The sequence below is a fragment of the Lathamus discolor genome, chromosome 4, assembly GCF_037157495.1.
Source record: "Lathamus discolor isolate bLatDis1 chromosome 4, bLatDis1.hap1, whole genome shotgun sequence".
In the NCBI taxonomy this organism is placed as follows: Eukaryota; Metazoa; Chordata; class Aves; order Psittaciformes; family Psittacidae; genus Lathamus; species Lathamus discolor.
Genome location: NC_088887.1, coordinates 50,308,201 through 50,331,898, shown reverse-complemented (window position 1 = coordinate 50,331,898; position 23,698 = coordinate 50,308,201). Strand labels below are relative to the sequence as shown.

The 23,698-nt window shown below is 39.8% G+C and overlaps 1 protein-coding gene across 1 annotated transcript in view; it reads left to right on the top strand.

Annotated features, from left to right (window-relative positions):
• The window catches only part of EGFL6 (EGF like domain multiple 6), a 37,970-nt gene that overhangs the window by 2,094 nt on the left and 12,178 nt on the right, over window positions 1-23,698 (top strand). The window contains exons 2-8 of the mRNA XM_065675735.1: window positions 3,178-3,290; window positions 5,436-5,528; window positions 8,420-8,539; window positions 11,384-11,503; window positions 11,993-12,127; window positions 13,877-13,999; window positions 20,067-20,396. Of these exons, the coding sequence (XP_065531807.1) occupies window positions 3,178-3,290; window positions 5,436-5,528; window positions 8,420-8,539; window positions 11,384-11,503; window positions 11,993-12,127; window positions 13,877-13,999; window positions 20,067-20,396 (1,034 nt within the window). The remainder of the gene's footprint in view (window positions 1-3,177; window positions 3,291-5,435; window positions 5,529-8,419; window positions 8,540-11,383; window positions 11,504-11,992; window positions 12,128-13,876; window positions 14,000-20,066; window positions 20,397-23,698) is intronic.

Here is a 23,698-nt window from a genome sequence, read left to right as displayed (position 1 = left end):
CTTTGAAGTTAACTGGAAGCTGCTAATAACATGAATGAGACCTTTCCTCCCCACACCCTCACTGTAGCAGGCAGCTATTGTGTGCACAAGAGCTGACCAGAAGTGTCCTGTAGAGACCTTATGGAAACAGTGCACTAAATCTATTCAACAGCTGTATCTTAAAGGAAAAAAAAGAAGAAGAAAAAAGCTCCTATATGTTTCTTTCCAGAGAAAACTTTGGTAAAGGATAGAATACAGAACATTTATAGGACCTGCAAAGAAACAACTGTATTAACTCAGACCAGACCTGACTGTTATCTACCTACCTGGTTAAATCAGGCTTTTTGAAGATTTGCTCACTCATCCTCTGTCACATAACTCAGTTCAGGCAGGGCTTACACCGCTCGTGATCACTGGTCAGGAGAACATGACAAGTGACTTTTTGCTTTTTTATTTTAGTTGTTACTGGTAAAATTGCTGCTAACAATCACAGTCCAGCACAGCTACCAGCACAGTTGTTATATCTGCAATTTTTGACTGCCCACTGGTATGCAGATATTTCTAGTAGCTTGGATTTGGCGTAGGTCATGAACTAGTTTTGAGAAAATAATGCAATGTATAACTGTTTTCTTATTTTATAGAATGAAACAACAAAAAAGGGCTTTAGGGGGTGGCAGGGAGATTCTGTTGGACAAGCAAGTCCCAGCATCCAGGTGTGCTTTATTCACCCCTCTTTCACCCATTACTGTATTAGTAATATTTCCCTTTGCAGTTCTTTGTGTATTTAAGCTATTGGGGATATCAGTCTTACCCTATCTATCCACCTCCACGGAAAGATCTAGCTAGCCAATTGATCAGTGGAGCAGGCAGACTTTCTGTACAAGTTTTATTATAACTACATGTTTTCTTTTTTTTAATGTCAAATTAAGTATATCACTGCAAGAAGTCAAAGGTCCTGTATAGAAGTTTGAGGTCTGTCCTCACATAACACACACAATTTAGTCTGTCTGCTGCTCACACCACTATCCTCCTTATAGGATCAATTGTTTTCAGCAGCTAAATAGATGGAACATAACTTCATACCTATGTTTGTATGATTACAAGCAACACTAGATCTTTCTCAGTTCATGAAAGAGACCATGTATCTTAAAATTAGGTAGGAGTTGTTCTCCTGGTTCTTCAGTGCTTTTTAAGATTCTCACCCCTCTTGTGGTTGTGTTCATACTCTTGTATCTCCCTCAGAGTATTAATGGACAATAGCACGAGATCGAGTTGATATCCTGCCCCCCTACTCTGCTCTTGTGAGACCTCACCTGGAGTACTGTGTGCAGTTCTGGTGTCCTCAACTTAAAAAGGACATGGAACTGCTGGAACAAGTCCAGAGGAGGGCCACGAGGATGATCAGGGGACTGGAGCACCTCCCATATGAAGACAGGCTGAGGAAGTTGGGGCTGTTCAGCCTGGAGAAGAGAAGGCTGCGTGGAGACCTCATAGCAGCCTTCCAGTACCTGAAGGGGGCCTATAGGGATGCTGGGGAGGGACTCTTCGTCAGGGACTGTAGTGACAGGACAAGGGGTAACGGGTTAAAACTTAAACAGGGGAAGTTTAGATTGGATATAAGGAAGAAGTTCTTTCCTGTGGGGGTGGTGAGGCACTGGAATGGGTTGCCCAGGGAAGCTGTGACAGCTCCATCTCTGGTGGTGTTCAAGGCCAGGTTGGACCGAGCCTTGGGTGACATGGTTTAGTGTGAGGTGTCCCTGCCCATGGCAGGGGGGTTGGAACTAGATGATCTTGAGGTCCTTTCCAACCCTAACTAGTCTATGATTCTATGATATAAATTGGCCTTTCTCTTAACAAGCTCTTCTCTCTTTCAGAGCTGCCTGACATGTAATAGGAAGCAATCAGATCCCCTCTCACCTTTGGGTTCCATAGTGTCATAGAATAGTTTGGGCTGGAAGGGATGTACAAGTTCCTTCAGTTCCAACCCCCTTTTCATGGGCAGAAACACCTCCCAGTAGACCAGGTTGCTCAAAGCTTCATCCATCCTGGCCTTGAACACTGCCAGGGATGGGGCTCCCACAGCTTCTCTGGGAAATATATTCCAGTGCCTCACCACCCTCACAATAAATAATTTCTTCTTGGCATCTAATCTAAATCTGCCCTCTTTCAGTTTAAAGCCATTCTCGCTTGTTCTATCACTACATGCCCTTGTAAAAAGCCCCTCTCTAGCTTTATTATAGGCTCCCTTTAGGTACTGGAATGCTGCTATAAAGTCTCCCTGGAGCCTTCTCTTCTGCAGGCTGAACAACCCCAGCTCTCTAAGCCTCTTTTCACAGGAGAGGTGCTTCAGCCCTCTGACCATCTTCATGATGCTGCTCGAGCAGATCCACATCCTTCTTATGCTGGTGCCCCCAGAGCTGAACACAGTACTCCAGGCAGAGCAGAGGAGCAGAATCACCTCTCTCAACCTGCTGGTTATGCTCCTTTTGGTGCAGCATATGGTTGGCTTTCTGGCCTGCAGGCTTACATTGCCATGTCACGTTGAGCTTGAGTTTGTTCAACTGAGCCGAATTATAATCCTCTGTAAAACAGGTCATTCTCTGTGGCTTTTATGATCATATATAAATCATATTTCTTCACCATGGATGTTAAGAGCTGTGCAACCAGAATTCACAGGACTTTCTGCACTTCTGCAAATAATTTGTACGTATGCAGTTGCCATGAGTCTGCAAATCACTAGCTTTTTTATGGTGCTGGCTGGTGTTCAGAAAGCTGTTTTTCTGCAGAATCAATATTTCATCATCCAAAGCAATAGCACTGTCAGGTATGGCATCATATATTTGATCCAGATTCTTCACGTGATGCAAGCTGAAGCAGCTCCTTTCACTTCACTGACTGATACTAAAAATGACTTATTCTAGCAGGGTACCTGGCTGTCCTTTTTGCCTTTGACATATTTCTCATTAGAAAGGATTTATGTTGCATGGTTCATTTACTGCAGGTGAAACTTTCCCATCTCCCCTGTTCTCCAACCAAATGCAACTTTGCATTCCTGTCTAGGAACACTGCTCTAGGCTTGATGAAATAAAAATGCCTGACAGTGGATAAAATATAAGGGAAATGTACAAAGGAGTATATGGAGCAACGGATTAAAGTGCATTTGCCTGCTGGAGTTAGTGTTTATCCTTCCTTACACAGCTCAAGAGCTAGTGGGCAACTGGTGGCTGTGAGCCAGCCTGGCGTGTGTCGCTATGGTTCCAGGTTGGATTGCTGTTATGGCTGGAAAAAGAACAACAAAGGCCAATGTGAAGGTAACATTAACACTTTATGCTTGTTTCCTCTTCATCACTGTATATTTAGTACTAATAAGGAGATTTCATATATGTCTGACAGAAGTTACAGAAAGAAACCTTCTGAGAAGTAAAGTCTCTTAACTGTAACAAAGTGTATAAAATATGTCTGAGAGACCCTCTCCTCAAAAAAGCAGAGCTTTGTGTAAATAACACCGAACCATAAAAGATGTATTTAAAAATCCTTAGGTCCAAAAGGGACCATCTGTTCTCACCCCCTGCACAGCCCTGGTCAGTGCCTATACCGTTACAGCTGCTAAGTGCCAAAAATGCAGTGCTTTCTGGTGCTACATATGGACTCCTAAAAATGTTTTTCTCTTGGCTGGAGCCCTTTATCTGCAGAGTGCACAGCCTCTGAGAACCAGGGAGTTTTACCCTTTTAAAAATATAAATAAAGCCCAAGCAGTAAGAGCACCTGTCTTTGGCTTGGTGAGCTGGCCAGCTTCCTGCTCTGCGGATTGTTGGCTTAATGAAGAGTCAGTGACGCTTAAAACATTTCTAATTTGTGAAAGGTCTATAGATCCCAAGGATAAGGTGATGCGGAATCTCTCTCTTGCTGTACTTGGGCAAAATGCAACAAAATCATAAAATAAAATGTTTTAGGAATCTTTTTCAGATGGTGCACCTGTTGTCCCGGAATGTTCAGCATTGCATATCTGGTGAATTTGAATAAAGCTTAGTTATTCATTGCTGCAAGTGTACATAGTGGCATCTAAAAGGGAAAATTGCCAAAATGTCTCTACTCTGTATGTATATAGCATGTCAGTTAAAAAAAAAAAGAAAAAAAGAAAAAGCTAACTAATACTTTCATTAATACTTCTGCATTGTTTAGTAACACCTTTGTTTTGATGCTGATAAATACCTGTAGGATCAACTGGCAACTACAGCTTTGACCAGCCAGTGCAGAAAGTTGTCTTGGTTTAAAGCAATGGGTTTCTTTCATACTAAAATATGGGTTTTATAAGCTTTATATATATATATATATATATATTGCAGATTATTTTAAGCTAGCTGTAATGTAATTCTGCATTGTAAATCCAGATGCAGCAGTGTTGGCTGCTTCAGTGCTAATACTCAGCTGGTATTGCAGTATGCTATGTTGCATTCAGAGATAGAGGTAGTGTTTAAAAAATCCTGAATCTCTAGAGTTAGTGGATCAGTATACCTGACTGAATCTTTAAACGTAGGAAATATACTGGAATTCAGAAGTATGAATTTTACTATACAGTAAATAACACTGTGACTTTTCTGCTTCCTATAGTTTGCACAACAGTTTAATTACACATGGTAGAAACATGTGCAGCCTGGTGCATACTTTTTTTCTGTTTTTCCAGAGCTAGTCCTGATTTAAATGCATGTTTGGTTTCATTTTCCTGAATAACACTCATGTTGACAATCACATTGACTTCAGGAGCCTTAAACCTTATAAAAGTCAGCATTTAATTTCTGGCAAATGGTCCAGAGGGCTGAGTTAGAAAATTTTTACTTTTCAATCTATCCAGGCTAAGCATAGCCCTCTTGAATCATTGTAAACCTGATGCAATTATATGTATTGGCATGTGTGGTAAAGACAGTTGCCTGATCATTTAACAGATGTGCTTTGGATGTTCCAGCATGGGATGGACATATTCCTCAGCTGCAACTGAGGAGGCCCGAGACTGGAAAACTGCTGTAGGATAATGTGTCTCCTTTGGCAGGAGAGTGCTGTTGCTTCTTTCGTACTCCAGGTGCCAGGTGTAGCAAGTCAAGCTGCTGGCCAGCTGCTTCTCGTATAGGCTTCTTAAAATAGGAAAAAGGCAAGAGTAAAAACTAAACGTGAACCATAATCATGGCAGAAAAACGTGAGGGAGAGAGCTAAAAGGAGTCCCTTCTTCATTGTGCCTTTACAAACCTGGAAAAGCCCACACACACTCAATCTGTGTTACTGTCACATTTCTCAAGCAGAAATAAAGTGCTGATCAGCAGCTGCCATGCTCAAACTAGACAGAGAGGTATGGAGGATGCTGAACTTGTGCAACAAGTTTTCAGGCAACTAAGCAGGGCAAAAGTTCTCAAATGGAGTGTTTCTAACTTTTTCTCTTTCCTTTCTGTGCCTGACTTCACCAGCTATCTGTGGACATGGCTGCAAGTACGGCGAGTGCATGGGACCAAACAAATGTAGATGTTTCCTTGGATTTACTGGGAAAACCTGTAATCAAGGTTTGTGCGCATGGGGGTATTACTCCAGAAAGCAAACTGTTGATGTTCTGTCTCCTTATCTTGTACTGGAGATTATCTCATCTTCCAAAATTGTAAACCAAAATATTTTCTTGTTTACACAGAGGAACTTGGAGTTTAATGTTCTTGCATCTCCAGCATCCCAAGCAAGCTCTAGGCCTCCCTTCAGCACACACAGGTTTGAACCTGTATCATGTATCTCCTGCAGGCTAATGACAAGGGCAAACTGTCATGTTGGTAGCAGAGGATTAAGGCATGGAGAAGTTATATAGGAAATTATTAGAAGAGATGGAAGTCAAATCCAGAACCAATGTTATTTTCTTAACTAGCAACGCATGTTATTTTCTTAACTAAACTTCTCATCAGAAAGACATGCAATTATGTGCTGGATATGTAATTTCTCAAGCTGCCTGGGCCAATCCATCTGTTTGCATATGTTGACTGGTATTTCTGAGAACCAGAATTGGGAAGTTTTAGAATTGCATATTCAGAAACTTTGAATGCACCACATTCCCCACCATAAACGTGCAATTAGACACGGAAATATTTCACCCAACATATTGGTGAGAACTAGGCCTTTTTTTACTGTTCCAGTATATGAGACCCCTGTGTTGGAGCCTATGAAAGGAACAGGTCACTGTGCATGGAGAGGCCATCCTACTGCAGTGCAGATGGGTGAACTGCAGGGGCTGTGAGGGAAGCGTGCCATAAAGGCCACACAAACGGGTGGGTCTGTCTTTGCTACTTTCATTAACACCTGCAGCTTTTGCTCAAAACCACTGCATTGACATCTACTACATACACATTTTTTAGAATCAAAAGAACCCATATATTACAAAGTATCTCTCAAACAAGATGCGATAAAGACATACTGTTAAGTATTTTAGAAAATGCCATCTTTTGCACTTTTGATGTTGCTCACAGGGAAAGAAGTCAATTCCTCTACCACTAGGGAGGAAGGTGGAACAGCAGCTGTGGTTGTACGTAATAGATGTGTAGGTATACAGCTTCAGCCTCTAAATCCAGAAGTTCAACCTCAGAATTATTTCACATCTTAAATGTTACTGAAAGGCAGCAGAGAAGCCTCCAGCTTCTAGGTGTTTTCTGTGCAGCAAGTCCAGCTGCATTTCGTATGCCTTCCATAGACAAGCAGATCAGTTCTGTGCACTTGCAGCAGATGCAGAGTCTGAGGTTTGGTGGAAGCACCGCACAGACCTACACATGCAAACTGCTTGTTAGCTGTTTTACCTTCTGAAGCACAGCCAGGAATTTTTTAGCAAAGTGGTGGCTGGCACAGGCCAGAAATGTCCCAGAGCTATTTCAATAGTATAGCCGTATAAGTGGTCATGTTCCAGCGGCCAGGAATGCTCAGAGTAGCTTTAAATTTACTGGCAGATGCAGCCTTGGTATGCCAGTACAGCAGAATGCCTTGCTGAGCAAGCTTAACATGAGCTAACTAAAATAACAGAGATAAGGGGACTGTATTAGTCTGCCACCAAGTCTGAGCTAAATTAGCCTTATCTCCATAGGTTGTCTTTTAGAGCTATGTGTGCTATCTGTGCATTACTGTGCATTGTGCAAGGTGGATGCAGCTAAGCACTTTTGAAAATGTATGGCCTAAGTGGAATAACTTTTCTTTCCCTAGTTTGCTCTCTAGTTTCTTTGTTAAGAGTCTCAGTTATTTAGTGCAACCACAGTAGCACAACAGTATTTGCAAGCTGATAGGTTGTCCTGTCTCAAACAGACCCTACGTCCAAGGGATAGAATGAAACCCTACTTTTCTTCCCTGGACAGAGCTGTAACAAACACTTCTGCACGTGTATAACCCCTGCAGTTATACTTGCTTATGCTTGCAATGGTTTGGAGTTTTTTCTATAGTCTGCTGGGCACATAGACATGCAAACAGATGCTGCTCCCATTTAGAACTGGAGCTACATAAGTTCAGCCTGCTAAAGGACTTGCATCTTTACTGAAATTATATTATTTGTCATATGTGTCATTAAATACATGTTTAACAGGCTATGTGTGCTGGTGCCTTCTGCTAATGGGTTCCATCTGCTTGCTAGTCAGGTCTCAAAATACAAGAGGTAGAGGTGTCAGTTCACAGAAATCACAAGCACAGATATTGTCCCCTTGTCATAGGGTCTATACCATTGCCAGCACTGCTCTGCCTATACCACACAAATTAAACTTTTTAGGATTCTAATTTTCTCCCTGTGAAGGACAGCTACTGGGAAATTGAAATTAATTTAGTTTGTGCAAAGCCTTTTGAATCCTGGATATTGGGAAGGATTTAGGATGCTTTTATACACAGGATTTTGAGATTTTTGAGATTTGTCCTTTTATTCTTAAAGTCACATGATTCTTATCATGTATTGTATTTCATTTATGCTACTGATAATGTTGGTGCCCACGTGCATCTCAGAGAAGAAAAAAAAAAAAGGAAAAAAAAATCTTTGTTTCACTTTATCTCAAGCTGATTTGCTGCTCTTCATCTCATATTTTTTCCTTTTTTAGTACAGAGGTCAACTGGAGGGCTGAAATCTCCAGCTAGAATCAGGGAAAGCCAGAAAAATAACTCCCAGAAAAGTGACTAACTGCAATTCTCTCCCCACCCCTCCATCTCTCCCTAACGAGCTGCCAGATGTGGCCAGAGTTTGCATTAGTTTTTCAGGTGTAGGAGGCTGTGTGTGTTAGTTTTGCTAGTGGTCTTTCAGCCAGATGGTTTGCTAAGCTCTCATCTTGCAAGAGGCTGGCTCATATTCAGTCCAGGCAATTTTACTGTGGGGAATTCAAGGTATTAGCCAGTATTATCCACCTATATGTACGAATATACAAACCCAGCACTCACTTTGTTCCAATGATTTCTGCAGATCTGAATGAATGTGGACTGAAACCACGTCCCTGTGAACACAGATGTATGAATACACATGGCAGCTACAAGTGCTATTGTCTCAACGGGTACATACTTATGCCAGATGGCACATGTGCAAGTAAGTAATAGAACTGATAGGACAGGCACACCAAAAGCATCTAATCACATTTGATCCCAGCAGATTTTCTTCTTGTGATGAATGGATTTAGCTTATTCAGGATACAGTCTTTGCCTCAGCTTTCTGGTACTGTCAGCAACTGACAGGGGCTTTATATTTGGCAGTACGTGGATAAAGTAAACTTGTATTTTGGTCCTCTTAGAAGTAAAAATCTTTAATAGCAGTAATTCAAATGAAGGATAGCTAATATAATCTTGGTGCATAGTTCTGCCAGTTCATCTGTTGAATAAGGATGCATTAATCTATCCAAGCAAAGCACCAATCTAGTCTACTTTTTACTGTGCTCAATTTCATGCCATTATTCCTTGCTTTACCTTTTTGTGCTCCCTGACCAATTTATTTTATCTGTGCATTGATATGTTTCCCATAGTTGCCATCAGCTTCTTGCAAACACTTTTTCCCTGAGCTCAAGCTTACCTAAACAGTATTTCCACCTATTTTCTTTGTCTTTAAGCTAGCATGTAATGGAAACCATTCTGCTTTCTTAGCCAACCTGATTTTTCAGACCTGAGGAAGCTTCTTACTTTTCAATAACACTGTCTTGTTTGTAGAAAATTGCTTTTCTTCACCTGAGCTGTTCTATACAAGTGTTTTGGCTTTGAATTTCATAAAACCGTTTATGGAGTCCAGTGGTCTGGGGCAGATACATCAGTTGGACAAGGAAGCTACTTTGTCTGAGCAGTGTAACAATCTGGTTGAAAGGTCTGTCCTGTACCAGTGGACCTAGCTGTATGGGGTGCAGCACCATCTATCCCATGAAAATTACAGAAAACCATAAACTGAAAACCTTTGATTTCCAGACCCTGGAGACAGCCATTCACTGGGCAGGGTGCCCATCTGAGGAGTTTGCTGCCAGTCTTGGGATAATTGGGAAAATATATCCAGCTTTGGCAAACACGTGCAGGAGTGCAGGGTCTACAGCTCTCTCACAGGAAGGAAAGCCAGAGCTCCTATTCTCTCTCTCTTATTGGAGGGAGAATGAAATTACCACAAAAGGTGGCTGGGGCCAGAGCGTCTGGGGGGTTTCCTTCCCTGCATCACAGTAGACAACAGCTGCAGCGTCCTGAGATCCCTGAGAAATGGATATATATTCCTTTTGTTTCATCCAAGATGATTTGTGTATCTTCTGACATCATTGCCGAGCAGTTATCAGGAAGGCCACTGTCTCATGGACAGCTGAAGTTGGCAGGAGGCAGAACTGCAGCTGAAAGAAACTATCCGTGGAGCCCAGCAGAAGCTTTGTCCCATCCATCCCTCAGTCCCACTCCTCTGCACACAAACACTTACTGCAGCCATGCTTCTGAACCAAGTCAGAAAATTAGACCCACACTGTAAATTAATGTTTTTGCTGCACTAGTTTTAAGCCAGTCATAGTTCAGGACTCAATTCCTATTTAAGAAACTGCATTTGTACCAAATGGGCAGTTGCACCATCCCTTGCTTAAGGCAGCACAAAATGCTGGATTTCTCAGTGGCAGTGGTGAACAGTGTCAACTATATACAAAAAAATGGTTTGAGCAGCTCTGAGCCCTAAAACGTCCCTTTCACTTTGGCACATGGAAACACAAAATGAAACCAAATTTCAGGGGGCTAACCAAGTTTCCCATAGAAAGGAAGTTTTCATTCTTCACAGCTCTAGTTAAGGAAGGAAGAAATGTACATCAAGTTGTGCTTCATTAACGCAACCCATCTGCCATCTTTTAGTTCCAAAGAGCCTTTATTTTCTTCAGCAGAAATTGTGATTCTGAAAGTTTTTGATTATGATAATTATTTGCTCAAGTAGAAATTATTCTTGATTAAATTTAGTAGCCTTCCTTTTAACTTGATGCTAACTTAAGCCTGTGCGCGGTTTAAATGCTACATTGTTTAACCAACTACATAATTTTCATCATTTGATTCAGGCCAACATTTTGAACATATTTTTCCTTCCAATTAAATTCATCATGATGTAAGTCTCCTTAGCAAGATGACTTCCACCTTGTCTGAGCAGTCAGGCTTATCTGCAACCATGGCAAGGGACCAGGGAGCTAGAAGAAACATATCAGAAGAATGTGGCTTTGGGCCACAGAGAACCATTGTTTAACAGTTAGGAGGTTAGTACCTAAGACAAAATCACCCAAACTCTGCATTTCTCCTAGTTTTCTAATCTTTCATAAGTCTTTCAGACAGGACCTGGCCACCTACATTTCTATTCAGATGCTAATCAAGAATCATCTCAAATAATTCAGACTCTTAACCAAGCTATGGCAACCAAGACTTGTGTTCTGGCTAGTGCCTCATTAGATTCAGATATTTGTCAAAATAAACCACAGTTTCTAAGTCCATCAGGCTTAATAGTTTTTAAAATCAGATTCCATACTGGAAGCATATTTCGTGGTGAACAATAAAATCATTTCACTAATGAATAACAGTTTTCTGTAAGGTATAACAGTTTCTATGGAAAATGGAAAAAACGTCTTTTCTACTTTGATCAGTTCTGTCTCTAAATCTAAAAGGTATTAGTAGGAAGTCACAGAACTGGGATCAAATGAAAAAGAAGGAAAAAGGGGGATAAGGAAAAAAAAAGTGAAGGGGGATGTCAGACTATCTTATGGACTCCTGAATTGCCAATGTATTGATGTATAAACAGCTTGATTTGTGATGTATTGATGTATAAACAGCTTGATTTGTGATGGATGGAATTTTGTTGTTCTAATTAATTTTCTGCATTCACACAAATCTAACATAAGTGTGTGATCCTAGCCTAGAATTTTGCTCTTTTTGTTATGTTGAATACTATTTTCAGGTTCTAGGACATGTGCCATGGTGAACTGCCAATATGGATGTGAAGAAGCCAGAGGAGAGGTGCAGTGTCTTTGTCCATCGGGTGGCCTTCAGCTGGGACCAAACGGAAGGACATGCATTGGTATGGTTAGAGAGCTCACTCTCAGCTTCTTTTCTACGGGAAAACTGATATGTCTTAACTCAGTTCAGCAAGGGGAGGTGCAGAGATTCAGTAGAAGAGCTGCTGAAGCTCTCAGGTTCCTGTTTCTGGGGCTTTCTCTTAAACTATTCTCTGATATTTCCTTTCTTTCGGAAAGAACGGAATTCCTGGAGTTCCTCCTGACCCTGCTCCATGACTTCAGGGCAAATAATTGTCCCCAGTGGACTGCATTTCCAGAGCCAGTTACCCTAGCTTTTACCGTGCCAGGTCTCAAAATCTTCCGTAAGTTATTTCACATTTTGCTGCTTCGTTCATATGAGCACATGCAGAAGCCATCCCTGAGTGTGAAACTATAGGACTTATTTTTTAAACAACTTGTGATAGCCAAGACCAAACCATTCCCATTTCCCAACTAGTTCATTCTTTCCAATTTTACCTTCTTGTGGATCTGAATCCCTTCTCCTGCTCTAGACATTGATGAATGCTCCACTGGCAAAGCTGTCTGCTCTCACAACCGCAGATGCATCAACACGTTTGGAAGCTACTACTGCAAGTGTCAGCTTGGTTATGAACTGAAATATGTCAGCGGCCGTTATGACTGTGTAGGTAAGATTTAGCCCATGAATTTTCCCTTTTCAGTCTTTTGCATTCTCACACCATGCATCTTTCCTGGAATTGCCGGGCATGTTGGCCTAATCTGGGGATACTGCCTTAAAAATGGATAAAAGATGTCTCACTAATAATATTCTTGATGGCACTTTGAAGTTTTTTCTGGGTTTTCTCTTAGTGAAAACCTGTGCATTGGCACTTGCAAATGATATTGCCTCATTGTACCAAGCCAACATGTGGAAGAGCTAATAGCAAGTTAGCGATATTTGACCACAAAGAAGTGCTACTTCTGGTACAGGTTTAGTTAAAGAGCCATTTTTCATCCTCTCAGCATTCAACCTGTGATGAATGAGCAGTCCCACAACAGTTTGGGTGTTTTCGGGGAGGGGGGGGCGGAGGGAGGTGTTGTTAGTTTGTTTTATTTTGTGTCATTAATGAGGAATGTGAATCAAGTGCCTTCATGACTATAAAAACAGTTGTTTGGATGGAGAGTAGAGCACTTAAAACCAAAAAAGTATGAAAAGAGTAGGTTTTAACTGTTTTTCAGGTCCTGTTTCATGACTAGTTTTCTCCCAAACAAAAATAAATACAGGCAAAAAGTTATCTTGACATGCCCAGCTGTTAAAACAAATGTCAGAGCACCTTTGCTCCCATTTCAATTTGTTAGCTGAATGGTGGAAGAACATCATAGCACAAATTACTGCAGCAGTATTGTTCAAGCAGTTGGCTCCACTGAACGGGTTGAAGTAAGTCCATACGAAACAGAGTTCATGACTTTTGGTTATATTTGCTTGGTATTAGGACTTCGGGGTGGGAGAGAGATCATAAGGCAGGTTTTAGAGACTCAAGTTTGCATTTCCTGTTGTACGCAAACCCTGAAAGCCTAAAAATAGAAAAGATACCCACTTTTTTCATGCAATATGCATGCATGGGGGAAAAACTGGACACGTCTCAGTAGTCAGGATTTTACCTGCAAACCTGAATCTTTTCGATTTGAAAGATTCAAATTTTTGCCTATTTTAGAGTCGGTCCTCCTGCTACTTGTCTCCTAGCTGACTTACATTATGAGAAGACCTGTCAGCTGATAAAAGTGAAGCAATCTGGATAAAATGCAAGGGGTGTGCACCAACGTAGCTCCCTCTTGTGGGAGAAATCAGAACATCTTTGTAATGTAACAAAAGGGGAAAGGAGCACACAGTTAACTCTAGACGCCTGTACATTTTGCTGTCAGTTGAATGTAGTATTTTCTATTGATTTTTTCCTGATTATACTTTTTCATACAGCATCATATGTATGCTGGAAGGTTAGAGGCAGAGAGAAGATCTCAATATCTGGGCATGCTCAGAGTTACTTTCCATTGAATTTCTTCTGGAGTGAATGAAAGAATGAGAAGGATTTGTGAATGCTTCTTTAATTGATGTCACACGTTTTCTTGGGGCCTTTTGCATTTTGTTAATAGAGTGGGTACAACCTACAGTCTGAATCCTGTTCTCAGTCAGAAAACCACTGTGTTCACTTTGCCTTTACTGGGATGCTCTAGATTTTCTATGGATGCAAATGCCAGTAGTTGTGTAGTTGGAGCTGATATTAGGCTAGAGTGAATTCTTCTGCCTTTGATGGTCTCTGGACCAACTTGGTCTAACACTAGTACTTACAATACCTGGAAACAGATGGCGAGCACAAACAGGCTGTCATGAAGCTTGAGTTTCAACACAGATTTCACTGAAGCCTGTATATCTTTCCTAGATGTAAATGAATGTGTGACAAATACACACAGGTGTAACCTCCATGCAGAGTGCCTCAACACCGAAGGATCCTTCAAATGCAAATGTAAACAGGGCTACCGAGGAAGTGGATTTGATTGTGCTGGTAAGTACTATTGGATGTCAGGAACAGTGATATGTTGTTTTTCTTTAAGTATTGATGGTTATAAGGGATTTTCTAGGAAATGTCATGCTGAAAGTGCTTCAATACCAATCAAGCAAGACTCCTCCATAAAATAGTATATTGATTGTACCAGTCATTGAACAGTGCATACAAGTATTGTTCAATTTGTCTCTGAGTCCCTAAGTCTCATAGTACCACTAGGAATTGCAAGTAGAACAGAGAAGACAATTTGTCCTGAAGAAACAGGGAACACAGGCTTTATGGAAGCCAAAGGAAGTTTTGTTATTGTGTTTAATAGGATGAGAACACCATCTTGGCAATTCGGAGGCTGAAGGCTGTAGCTTCACATTTCTTTAGGTGGCAGTGGCTGCAGCAGCTGCATCTCCTGCAGCCCATCTCAGCTCCAAGCAGTTGGGCCTGGGATTGTGCTGCAGCTAAACAAAAGGCTTCTTAAATATGTCCTCAGTACTCCATATAATTATTACCACAGGGTGAGAATCTCATTTTCACAGGGAAGTATTAATTCTTTATAGCAACTGTTTCTACTATGTAACAAACCGGCTACCATGGCAGCAGTATTAGCTTTTTCTAACAAATGAAAAACATTTAAATATATAGCTTAATTTTCAGAGTATGAAATGAAAGTAACTAAGCACATTGCTTATAATGAAATTTCTATGGCTACATCTCCTCATGCTACCAAGTAACCTAATAAGTAAGGTAACGTAAAATTCACTTTTGCACAGAAAATGGTGGAAATTCTTTCATTTAATTTGTATTGTCGATATACTAACGTAGGAGAAAGCTGCCTGAAATATCAAGCTGAAAACAGTGCTGCTTGTATGGATACTACCTGTGATTGTTCAAGCACCCTTTTGCCATTTAACACTCCTATATCCATGGAACATGGGAGGCTGTTACCAAACTGTCTCTAGCACACATTTCATTTGAGAATCCATAGAAATGTAATCTTCAAATGCTCCCTGAAAGGGTTCTACCCATTTCCACATCTGGCCTCCATCTTCCTGCAATCTGTTGCTGTTCTCAGGTTCATGTGTTTCCTGATTTCCTATTGTGCATTGGAAAACCACACTTCCCTCACCACATGCTTCTATGTGTATTTCAGCTTTTAGTTAAGAATAGAGTCTCACAAGATTCCATAACCAATTAAGATTCCTGGGGGGAAAATTAACCTATTTTTGATTCACTTTTTTTGTAAGACACTGCAAAATAACAGGAAAAAGCAGTATTAACTTAAAGCCTACAACTTTCAGGCAGAGCTCCACATTGACACTCCGGAGAGGGAGATCGCAATTCTTTGTTATACTTAGCAGGATACCTAAATGGCAATACAAAGTCATGCAAGCTCTCTCTGCACCTATTGTAGTACTCATATTCTTTTTTGCTCATAGGATATCCCCTAAACCGCATATATTATTTTGCTTTCTTATTAATTTGCCAGTCCTGAGAAAAGTTGGGTCTGACATACTAAAATTTCAAAGCTTAAAAAGCAATTCTGGTCACATCACTGGCAAGATTCCTTTGATTTAGTTCAGTATAGGGCCAAATACTGCTGTAACCCTTTAATGAATAACACTTAGGCTTTTGTCACCCCACATTTCCTACTGGAAGCATTGCTGGCTGTTGTAGTCATGTATTAAGTATAGTCCAGTGTGATGGAGTTACCCTGATTTCTCAAGGTATCCTTCCCTGAATAACATGGTGAGAATTTTAGAAATTAAAAAGGCTAGGAATGTATGTTGGTAGATCATATTCCATGGTGCTTTAAAGAGAATGATAGTCTAGAATCTGTTTTAATTGATCTATGAAAGCTTTCAGACTCTCTTAAGACTATCTAAAAGAGGTTGAGAACTTTCAGAATGATTTCTGAAACTATGTCCTGCTGATCTAATCTTTATGTCTACAGATTAAACATGGTAAATGGTTGTCTGTATCCCTCGTCCTCTCTCCAACTTTTAACACAGAAGCTACAAAGGGAGCTACGAGAGGATTTGTAAGCCAGTCTCCTAAGCCTGTCTTTCACCAGGTTTTTAAGCATATTACCAGCTGTGAGGGTGAAAGCAGCACGGTGCCTGCTGGAGTGCAGAGCAAGCGGTCTCCTATTGCAACCCCTTATGTTCAGAGCCCCAGCCTGTGCTGGCTGCGGTCACAGGGTATGTGGAAGGAAAACAGATCACTGCCTGTCCCTCTCCTGTGTCATCCCCTGAGTATTTCCCTTTACACAATGAAAGGGGGTTGGCATCTGCTTTCTCTATATTTTTTCCATCTCAACTTTCACAACTTCATCATTAGACATCCTACACCAAGCCATTTTTGTGGGTTTATAATTTCGTACAGCAACTGATGACAGAAAAAATTAATTTTAGCCCTCAGCCACCATTTGCCTTTGTTTTTCCATCTCTTCCTTTAATTCTCTCCAATTCAAAGGAATAAAACACTTTTGAAAGCTGAAATATTTTCATACTAGGGCAATAAACACAAACTGCATAAGAGCAGGAGGTATTAACCATGCTTCCTGATGGAAGGTACGTAAGGAAGACCTGAATGAAGTACAGTAAATTTCACTTTCCAAAATTCTCTGTGCAGTCATGCAGACAGAAAAATGCACAAATGTTTGTGAGCGGCACCTGTGCAGTTATATACAGGCCCTGGGACAAGGGGTCCTGAAAAATTACTGCTTCAGCTGTACCATCCTGGGTTGTCAGAGAAGGTGAGCTGTTAGTTCAGGCAAGTCCGCAGGCAGTGGATTCAACAGAACAAACCGAGTTTAAGGTGCTCTATCCTTACACTGGATTGTTTCTTCTCCAATTTATGGTTAGTCATATAAAACCATAAATCTGTACATCTGGCTGCTCTAAAGCTGGGTACAGGTTAGAAGTATACTAGTGATACATCCTAAAACATGCTTGGTGTCCCACTTTGTTCCCATGAGCATATGGATTTACATATTGCAGCAGCAAACTGGAGTGTGCAAGTGCATGGGGTTTTATACAGTTTCATCCCCCTCTTTTTGTCACTTCTGTCAGCTGATTTTCTGCACAGCTCAGTTTTGCACATAGAAGGAGATTGGTTTTCTGACACCGCAGAGGTTATTATGTTGACCTGTAAGAATTTTTAATTTCACTAGAAAAACTTCAAAGCAGAAACTAATAGCAGACGTTTAAGATTGCTGACCAGTCAGTCCTGGCTTGAAAATCTCCATAGCCTCTTTAGTAACAGTCTGAAGTTTCTTGTTGAATTGTCAAGAGGAAGTGTGCTTGGAATTAAGCAATTTTTATTGCTGCATTCACAGAACCTTACATCCTTTGTTACCTCATCCTCCAGAGGAAAGTCTTACTTAGTTGAGAATTAGTAAAAAGTTTACTTGCAAATATCTGACAAGGAAGGCTGCAAGTTTTATCCAAAAGAAAAGAAAAACCAAATCTTCAATTTTGATCTATTTTTTTATTGGCATCTATTTACTTTATACCTCCAACAGAAGCCTCAAAAAGCCTGAATACTCCAGTAAGCACACCAACTTCTGATTCTGTACCTGCACTAAATAGCATGTAGCTGTATTTGCCATTAATAAAATGTGGCAAATTCAGATCAGTAGAATTGTATTCTCCAGGACTGAATATAAACTCAGGCAACTTTCATTTTTTTTCCCTACCAGACTATGTTTCTATTTTATTAACTGGTGGTTTTCTTCTGATATGTTTGCATGAAAAGAAACACACAGAAAAAAAGTACAATCCAAGTTTACAATCCAAGTCTAGTCCATCTGTCCCAAAATACTACTATAAAGTTATTATTATTCCAAAGTGAGGATTAAAATAGGAGCATATTCTTGCCCTGATAATTCGATCACCAACAGCAAAAGCAGCGGGAAATTAAAATATCTGACTTCCCCACCATTTGCAATCTGAAAAGACTCTAGTCACTGCGACATCGATATTGATTGAAAATCCAAGATAAGAAAGAGTATATAAGGCTATTCTAGCCCATTGGTGGAAATAGCCTCCACCTGTGGAAAGAGCTTTTGTACAGCACACTGGGACTTCTCAGCTCTCATTATTTCCTAGGTACTTCACATAAAGGACTCAAACCGCAGTATCATAGAATCACAGAACAGTTTGGGTTGGAAGGCACCTTAGAGATCATCTAGTTCTAAATCCCTGCCGTGGGCAGGGACACCTTCCACGCCTGCAGTATTACCATAATTTCTCCTTTGAATTTGCTTTGTACTGTATACATACCTTGAACAAAATGATCCAAAGTACTCCTGGCTTTAGCCCTCAGTTATGATTTGGCCATCAGCACAAAGAGCCACCAGCCTTTTGTCAGATGACAGAAGAGTACATCTGGAAGGGACTAAAAAGATCAGTTTTTCTGTTCTTTTGCTTTGAGGCAGATCATACCCAGTATATTCATGACAGATGGTAGCCTAATAATTTTCAAAAAGTTCTAGAGATACAGTTCAAATAATCTGAGCATCTTGCTCCTGTGTTTTACAATCATAGAATAGTTAGGGTTGGAAAGGACCTCAAGATCATCTAGTTCCAACCCCCCTGCCATGGACAGGGACACCTCACACTAAACCATCCCACACAAGGCTTCATCCAAACTGGCCTTGAACACTGCCAGGGATGGAGCATTCACAACCTCCCTGGGCAACCCATTCCAGTGCCTCACCACCCTAACAGGAAAGAATTTCCTCCTTATATCCAATCTAAACTTCCCCTGTTTAAGTTTTAACCCGTTACCCCTTGTCCTGTCACTACAGTCCCTGACGAAGAGTCCCTCCCCAGCATCCCTATAGGCCTCCTTCAGGTATCCTACAGCAAGGATAATAAGCAAGTTTTTCATAATATGTAACTAAAACCTATCCTCATTTCATGTCAACTGATAATTTTCCTATCTTAAGTGAACATGGAGAACAGCTGGCCAACGTACTATCTTAAAGGAGCCCTCTGTGCTGCTACTGGGTCTCACCATTGGTGGAAAAATCAATCCCACCTCCCCACATCCCTAGAAATGCATTTTCAAAAGGGTCTATGAAAAATGTCCTTCATTCAAGCATCCAAACATAGTTTGATTATTTTAGGTAGAGAAAATTTGAATTTTAAAGGAAATAAAAGGCTTGTGACTTGAAACTCAATACACTGACAAGGAAAGCGTGATTTGAAAATCAGGGCTACCGTGTAAATGTAAAAATGTCCTCTTACCAATGAGTGTTTTGAAATTTTTGCCCTAGCATAGAGAGGATATTTGACTTTATTATATTTCTTAATAGCAAAACCCCCACATTCAGGTGTTTGGATTTGGTTTGGGTTTTTTGTGTTTGTTTGTTTTACAAATTTGAACGATCTCAGCTGACTTTCACCCGCTCTGAGTTTTTCACTTCTGGCAGAATTTGTGTTTTGGAGCAAAATACTAATTTGAAATATACTACAAGGCTGATTTTTTATTTTGGGGGGTTTACCTCTTATAAGTAAATATCCCTTAGAGATAAATGAAATGTGATGGAGCAGCTTGGTGTTTTTCCTCTCAAAATACACTCCATTTCAGTGGCTTGCAGCCTGTTGTGCAAGGAAAGTTAGGGCAGAGAAGATCACAGAAGATGAGTAAGAAAAAAATCTCATTGCTGTAGGCTGACATCTGTTATGCAGGGAATCACTGCTCCACGTACATCTTTTAGTAGTCCACAGATTGAAGAAGGATAATTTTTCTTAACCAAGCTCCAGTGTAAAAATGATTAATCTAAGGGGCTCTGTAGCCTGTGTTACAGAGGAGTCCAATGAGGTTGTTGTAGAGGATTTCTATTGTGTTTTCACTGTAACTCAAACAGAGGGTCATCTCTACAACAGAGCTAAACAAGTGCACGTGTACTGAGTTCTGTGCAGAGCTGAACTTATATCTCATACTAAAGAATTTTGCTGTATGGGTCTTCGGACATTTGAAAAGACACCATGGTCCCATTTATTAAATGTTGTCATTGCTGAATGATTCCTTAGATGAATATTTAATATTTTCTTCTTGGTTCTAGTTATCCCTGAAAAGTCAGCGAAGGAAATTGCAAGAATCCCTGGAACAGCTAAGGACACAATTAAGAAACTCCTTGCACATAAAAACAGCGTGAAAAAGCAGGAAACAATCAAGAATGCAATCCCAGAAGTAGCCGTGACGCCATCTTCTAAGACACAATTGCAGTTATTGGACTATAAAGGTGGCGCTGATCTTGGTGGGAGCTACAGTGAGGAGGAGAAACAAACTGAAGCTACTAAAGAAGAGGAGGCAGAAGAGTCAGATGAAGAGGAAAATGAAGATTTTGAGAATCAGATCAACCATGAGCAAAGACTTAGAGGAGATGTCTTTTGTAAGTTTCTTCATTTAAAAAAAATAAATCTGGTTTCAATATATATATAAGCACTAAAAAAATATGAAACATTACAGCCACCTTATTAGAATTTGCTTGTAGAAAAGGAAAAGCAACTTAACATACCTGGTCATGAGGCTAAAGATACTAAATCTCCCTTTTAGGTCAATTAACACTTGCAGTTAATGAGAGCAGAGGGAGTGCAGCTTCCTGACAGGCTCTGCTTTCAGAACAGTTTAGACATAGCACATAGAAGAACATGTTCATAGAAGAACAACGATGTAGTGTGTTGCTTTGTGACATGATGGTACTTAGCTTTGATTAATGACAGGCATACTCATCCTATGCAGTGTGCGTTGCTCAGAGACAAAACACAGACTTTGGTGTCCTTGTGTTTCAAATAATACAGACCATATAATAGGCACTACTGTTGTTCATGTCATTCCCAACAGAAAAAAGACCTGCGTGAATCACAGAGAGATTTTCTTTATCTCTTTTATTTAAATGTGAGAGCTTATCTGAATAGACACTCTCAAATTTGATGGTATTTGAGCAGTCATCCTGCTTAATTTCTGACACGAGTAATTTATCAGGATGATTGATACGCATGTCCTCGGCCTGCTTTCAGGTGTTTCCTTCCAACTATTATCTTGTACGCCATGCACTTTCTCGCTGTATTCCTTATACTGTTTTCATTTTTAATTTGTTCTTAGTACAGCTGGCTCAGTCAAACATTCTCCAAATGGCAAAAATGCTTAATATGAAAAATATATACTGCTAATAGTTTATTCATGATACTTTCTCTTTTCCAAAGTATAGAAAAATAAGTATGATCTCACAGTCATTAAAATTACACCCCATATTCCACAATGATAAGAATGAACACAAATGAAGATAAGTTAGCATTCAAATTGTTGTTATTTGATTTGAAAAGACATGGAAGTATAATTTTTTAAAGAAAAGGTCATTTTAAGGTCCTCTATAGAAAAATTATCTGTAATATTGCTACTGTAAGAAAGCCAAAAAACAAACAAAAAAGTGATTATTCACTGAAATACATTTGAGAATACAAGCTTATTTGCCAAAGGCACACTTCTAAAATTGCCTTTTATTCAGTTTGCAGTGGTAACTTGCCTGTTTCCGTTCAGGCTAAGGATAAAGATTAATATTGTTTTCCCAAATTATGTTAACAAGAGTGAAGTCAGGTCATTGTTCACCAACCTCCTTCCTTCCTGCAAATATTAGCAGTGAGCTTTTATGGCATATTTCAGGTTTGCTGACAATACCACACTGGGGAGAATGACCCATAGGCTAAAAGGCAGCACTGCTATTAAGGGGGACCCAGCCAGGCTGTGAAAATGGGCTCAGAGGATCGCTATAAAATTCAACAAAAGCAAATGCAAAGAGAGGAAAAAACCCTTGTGCAACATTATAGACATTAGGAAGAAGCTGTGTAGAAGAAGTGGTTCTTCCACTTTGTTTGGCACTTGTGAGACCACAGCTAAGGTGCTGTGTCCAGTTTCAGTCTTTCCATCACAAGACAGATACTGGCATAAGTATAGTAATAATCAATCAAGGTCAGGGGCTTGGAGAACATTCTATATGGAGGGGCTAAAAGTAACTAATTTTCAGCACTAAGAGGAGGCTAAGGAGAGATCTTACAGCTGTCTTCAACTATCTAATGAAACGTTATATGGAAGGCTCTTCTTAAAAATATATTACAATAGGACAAGAAGTAACATGTGCATGTTGGCGGGGGTGGTGGTGGAAATCTGATTGGATATAATGAAAAGAATATTTTACCATGAAGGTGGACAAAAATTGGTATGGGTATGCAGAGAGCTTATAAAACATCCATCTTCAGAGATATCCATAATATGACTGAGCTGGGTCAAGCAACCTCCTGGTCAGCAGCTCAGACTAGGTGACCTACAGATGTTCCTTCCAACCTACATGATTCTGTGATTCGTTCTGTACTTTTAACTGAACATTTCAAAGTAGTTTAGAAAATAGTGGTATCTAGTGTGCATAGACCTGCATCAGCTATGTGTAAGACTTCAGTCATTGTGCCATTTGCATTTTAAGTTCAGGATAGGTTGCATACATTAAATGTGTTTTATTTCCTTTTAAATTTCCACATGCTGTACTTGATCCTTGTAATTATAAAAGTTCAGTCACGATTTAAGCATTTAATTGCTTGAATGTTTGACTTTAAAAACACCTGAATTTTTAATGATATTGAATAATCCTTTGGAGTACATGATTAGCTCAAATTTACAGCTTGTAAATTTACATGTAATTTTTTTTCCTCCTCTGCTGATGTCAATCTACCAATGAGTCCTTTACTACCACATTAAGTTCCTCCATATAATCCCCTCAAGTACTCACATAGAGTCTGCCTTTTGTATTATTAATGTTGGTATCGTTTGTCTTCCCGAAAGAGTAGCTAATTAGGAAAAATTGATAGGTCACACTTTTTAGAGATCTCAATCATTATTTTTAAATGTATGTATTAATTTATCATAGCAGTTTTGCTACACAATAGAGTTTCCACAGAAAAATACTGTTGGGGAAAAGAATAATTATTATATGGAGACTTAAATTATTAAAATAGGCCAACTATCAAAATATAGAACCTTTATGAAAACTGCCATTCACATGGGGGAGGGGATAAAAAAACCACAACAGTTAAAGAGAGCAAACTGAAGCCCCAACATTTAAGAAATGTGAAAATTAAGGTAATCTGTGAAAACTTAAATTTTTCTTCTTATATTTTTATACCTTATGATACAGTCTTATAATGACTTTGAATGACTATTTTCTATAGGATCTTTACCTTGTTCAGTGTGAAGTCAGGACCTGTGCTGCTGTGAAAGGTGCAGTTTAATAAATAGGATTCCGTCCTATTGATTGCAAAAATTGCAGATGTATAGAAAATGAGAGTAAACCAAAGTAGTAGAAAAATCCTTACTGTGTGAGAAATATTCTTTCTGTACATAGAAGGGTTGGATCAAGGCACTTGTTACAGAAACAATGACTGTACAGATGTTACACTCAGACCGGAGGTGAACTTAATGTGCACAACGTCAATTCTGTCATTTTTCTAACATTTCAGTGCTTTTCATGTACCATTCATAATCCAGATTGGTATTGGCAACTGCAAGTAAATTCCATATTCTGTACTGTATCAGTTTATGGAACTCATATCATTCTTAAAATACTCCTGTGGTATCATGTAGCCAGCTAGGTTAATTACAAAGCCCCTTCCTTCTGTGTGAGTGAATAATTCTCAGAGCTCACTC